The sequence below is a fragment of the Monoraphidium neglectum genome (assembly GCF_000611645.1).
Source record: "Monoraphidium neglectum strain SAG 48.87 unplaced genomic scaffold scaffold05324, whole genome shotgun sequence".
NCBI lineage: Eukaryota > Viridiplantae > Chlorophyta > Chlorophyceae > Sphaeropleales > Selenastraceae > Monoraphidium > Monoraphidium neglectum.
In genome coordinates, this window is record NW_014008306.1 from 1 (window position 1) to 3,327 (window position 3,327).

Below are 3,327 nucleotides of genomic sequence, written 5' to 3' on the forward strand. Positions count from 1 at the left end.
GGGTGGAGAGGCGCCCGATGCACGGGTGCGGAGGCGGGGGCAGAAGTTGGGGAATGATTGACGAGAAATGCAGGGGGGCCGGCGCGGCCGCCTCGATAAGAGGGGCGTTGGCTAACTAGGGAGGCGCCAGCTGAAGGGCAACGCGTGTTGCTGCCGCGGCTGACAGGAGTGCACCCGCCCCCTGCCCTCCCACCTTATGAGCCTTGCCCATCTCCATGCCGCGCATGACTTCATCGTCCAGCCGCATTGTGCGGCGCAGGGCGGCGCCCTTTCGCTCTTTCGCCGCGCCTGGGCGCCTCCACCGGCTGTGTCCCAGGCGCAAGCGTGCAGCGCCGCTGCTGGTGGCAAGGCGAGAGCTGCCTGGAGGGTTGCTGTGCGGTTGTTACAGTTGTCCAATACCAACTGGCAACCAACGAACACGTACAGCGAAGCGGGAGATGCGCTTGATCTCGAGTACGGCGATCTAGCCAGCTGAAACCAAGTCCGCTTGCTTCGTTGCAAGCCTGAATGCATATCCAAATCCCTCAATTTGGTGACCGTGCTGCCGCACAGGTATGCGGGACACCATTCTACCGCAAGTGTAGACCAAGTCAGCCATTACGCTCCGCTGCACACACGCACGAATGGCCCCAGGGCTGCTCCAAAGCACCTGCTCTGCGTGCAAACTCACATTGCAAGGTTTGCGGTCCCGCTAGGAGCTTGCACCACGAGACCATCTTAACCCCTGCATACCAAATCCGTGCACTGCCCACCACCAAGCGCCGCTCCTGGGTGCTGCTGTTCCCGCCTTGCACTAACCCACCTTCCCCGCACACGCCGCCATCTACAACGTTACCAGTCAGGTTCGTGCGCATCTTTAAATTACAGCCAGGATATTCATGCAGCAAGCGCGTCGCCCACCACCTCCCTCGCGCCCGATCGCACATGCACGATGCGCCTTGCCCCGCGAGCCCCCATCCTGCCCACCCATCCGCTGCTAACAACACTGCGGCTCTCCCCGCTCAAACCAGCTGTCGCCCTCGAACCTCACTGCAACCTCTTTTTGGCGGCGCCCGTGGTCCCGGGCGCGGGCGCGGCGGCGGCCGCGGCCGGCTTGACCTTGTGGCTGACAGGCACGCCCGCGCCGCCGCCGTGCAGCCGCGCCTTGGTCAGGCGCTGGCCCTCGCCCAAGTAAGCCCACATGGCGTCGTACACCGCCGCAAAGCCGTGAGACACGCCTGCGGCCGGGCAGGTGTGCGCGCGCGGAGTGCATGCCGGCTTGTTGCATGCAACAAAGGACTTGACTTCATTGTTGCAAGGGGGTGGGTGGGGGCGCCTGATGGTGCCCACGTGGCGCGCAAAAGGTGCTGGGATCTGTGGCACTGATGTTAGGTTTTGGATAATCAAGGTCAAGGTGGTGCGGGCGTGCGCACTGCGTACCGTTGAACATCGCGTAGGGCGCGCCGGCCGCCGCCCAGAACGCCCCCGACAGCAGGCCGAGGTAAGCGCCCAGCGCCACATACAGGTAGCGCGTGGCGACCGCCACCGCCGAGCCCACGAAGTTGGCGTTCTGCTTCTGTTTCTGCGGCGGGCCGTCAGTTCGGGACGGCAGGGTGAAGGGTTGTGGTGGGCCTGGGCTAGACACTAGCGGCGCTGCCAGGTGGCGTTGGTTCTCAAACTGCAGGTGCAACAGTTGGGAGCCCGAGTGATGCACATGCCAAGGCTACATTCACACATACCGCCATTTTCGGGGGCCTTGAGACCGCTCGCCGGCTCCGATGCACGAGAAGCGAACCTCGCGAGCGTTTTGGCAGCTGGATCAGCCGCTGCGTTGAGTCAAACCTCTGCTATGATGATGATACCAATGTTGAACGGGTTTTAATTGTCTTGACACCGCTGGGCCGGGCGCATGTTTGTGAGTTGGGCCAACCTCGGCCAAAATTGCTGCGATGCAACCGTGCTACTCCGCTGGAAGCGTCGCTCTCAGCAGCACATGGTATCAGGGCAACAGCTAGTCTGACAGGCCATGAAAAGATGTTCTTTGCACCACCCCATGTGCACACACACAGCATACACTTGCTCCTTAAACCCCCAGACGGAGGTTCCGGCCGACGATTGGCACGCGCTCACAGCCCACTGTGCTCTGGCCTGGCAGGCCGTTTGGCAGATTTACTCGATCTGAATTTGGGCTATGTGGACGACGCAGCCCACAGTGTATGATCAGCAGGGCGCGTTGACACCACTTCAAGCCAACTCCGCGTTGAGTGGCAGGCTGCACACTACGGTACACTCATGCAGCTGGGACGCACACAACAGCATGGCATCCACGTTATACGAGGAGCTGCCAGCGCACCGCCGCGTTGCGACGCAGACAGCCGCGCTCAAGGACACAGCGGCCGCACCCAGAACACAACCAACGGGCGGCACGGGGCGCTATAACACCGAGGAAGGCAAAAACAACGCGTTCACTTCGACCTGGAGACCCTGCCCAGCAAATGCAGCGTGTGTGAGAGTGCTCAAAGTTGATGAGCTCTGCCGCGCGTTTGATGGCAGTAGAAAGCACACCTAGGCGTGACACATCGAGGGTTCTGTGCACACAGAAAATCTCGCGTCCGCCGCCAACAAGTCCCCGCCAGCCGGCGAGCACGCTGATGGCGGGGCCGGCCGGCGTTGGCGGGGGGGCTGGGGCCGGCGATGCAGCGATGCAGTGTGGGGTTCATCCTGAGGCACTACGTGTGATGCAGCGCCAGACGCTGTGCAAAACATCAGACAGGCCCTCTCCCCAGAACCACGCACAAAATCCGAAACCGCGGTCGACGAAGCGCACACGCACACGCGCGCGCAAGCATGCAAGCAGCCGTCCGCTCCCGCGCACACGGCGCCGCACGCCGCGCCGCGCCACTCACAGCCCCCGCCCGCCGCGGTGGTGGCGCGGCGGCGCCCCCGACGGCGGCGGCGCCGGCGCCGGCGGCGCGTCGTCCGGGATGCGCCACATCAGCTCGGCGAACTCGTAAGGCAGGAACCAGGGGTTTTGGCACGTCAGCTTCCCTCCATACTGCGCGTGCGCCTTCGCGAATTCCGCGTCCGGCTGGCTGGCCCAGACCCAGGGGTGGCCGCCGCGGCTGTTTGCGGCGTGCTCCGACACCATGTTCTGGGCGCGCCACCACCAGCGGGTGTGGTCGTAGCGCGAGCTCGAGGTCGGGGGCAGCCCCAGGTTGTTGAGGACCTGAGGGGGCGGATGCCGGCGGTTTTCGGGCGGTTTTAGGCGGTTGTGGGCGATTCTGGATGGCTGTGAGGGGTCGCGGGCAGTCGGGGGAGGTGCTGGCAGGGCGGCAGGGGCGGGCACGG

At 64.2% G+C, this 3,327-nt stretch overlaps 2 protein-coding genes across 2 annotated transcripts; both read right to left on the reverse strand.

Moving 5' to 3' along the window:
• Window positions 1-1,026: 1,026 nt before the first annotated feature.
• MNEG_15435 (hypothetical protein) lies at window positions 1,027-1,724 on the reverse strand (the record flags this gene model as incomplete). Its single annotated transcript, XM_014036093.1, has 3 exons — window positions 1,027-1,217; window positions 1,420-1,561; window positions 1,719-1,724. The coding sequence occupies 3 exons, from the start codon at window positions 1,722-1,724 to the stop codon at window positions 1,027-1,029; spliced, it is 339 nt and encodes a 112-aa protein (XP_013891547.1).
• A 1,157-nt stretch (window positions 1,725-2,881) lies between these two features.
• On the reverse strand, window positions 2,882-3,205 carry MNEG_15436 (hypothetical protein; the record flags this gene model as incomplete). Its single annotated transcript, XM_014036094.1, has 1 exon — window positions 2,882-3,205. A coding segment is annotated over one exon (324 nt), but the record flags the coding sequence as incomplete, so codon positions are not given.
• Window positions 3,206-3,327: the final 122 nt, after the last annotated feature.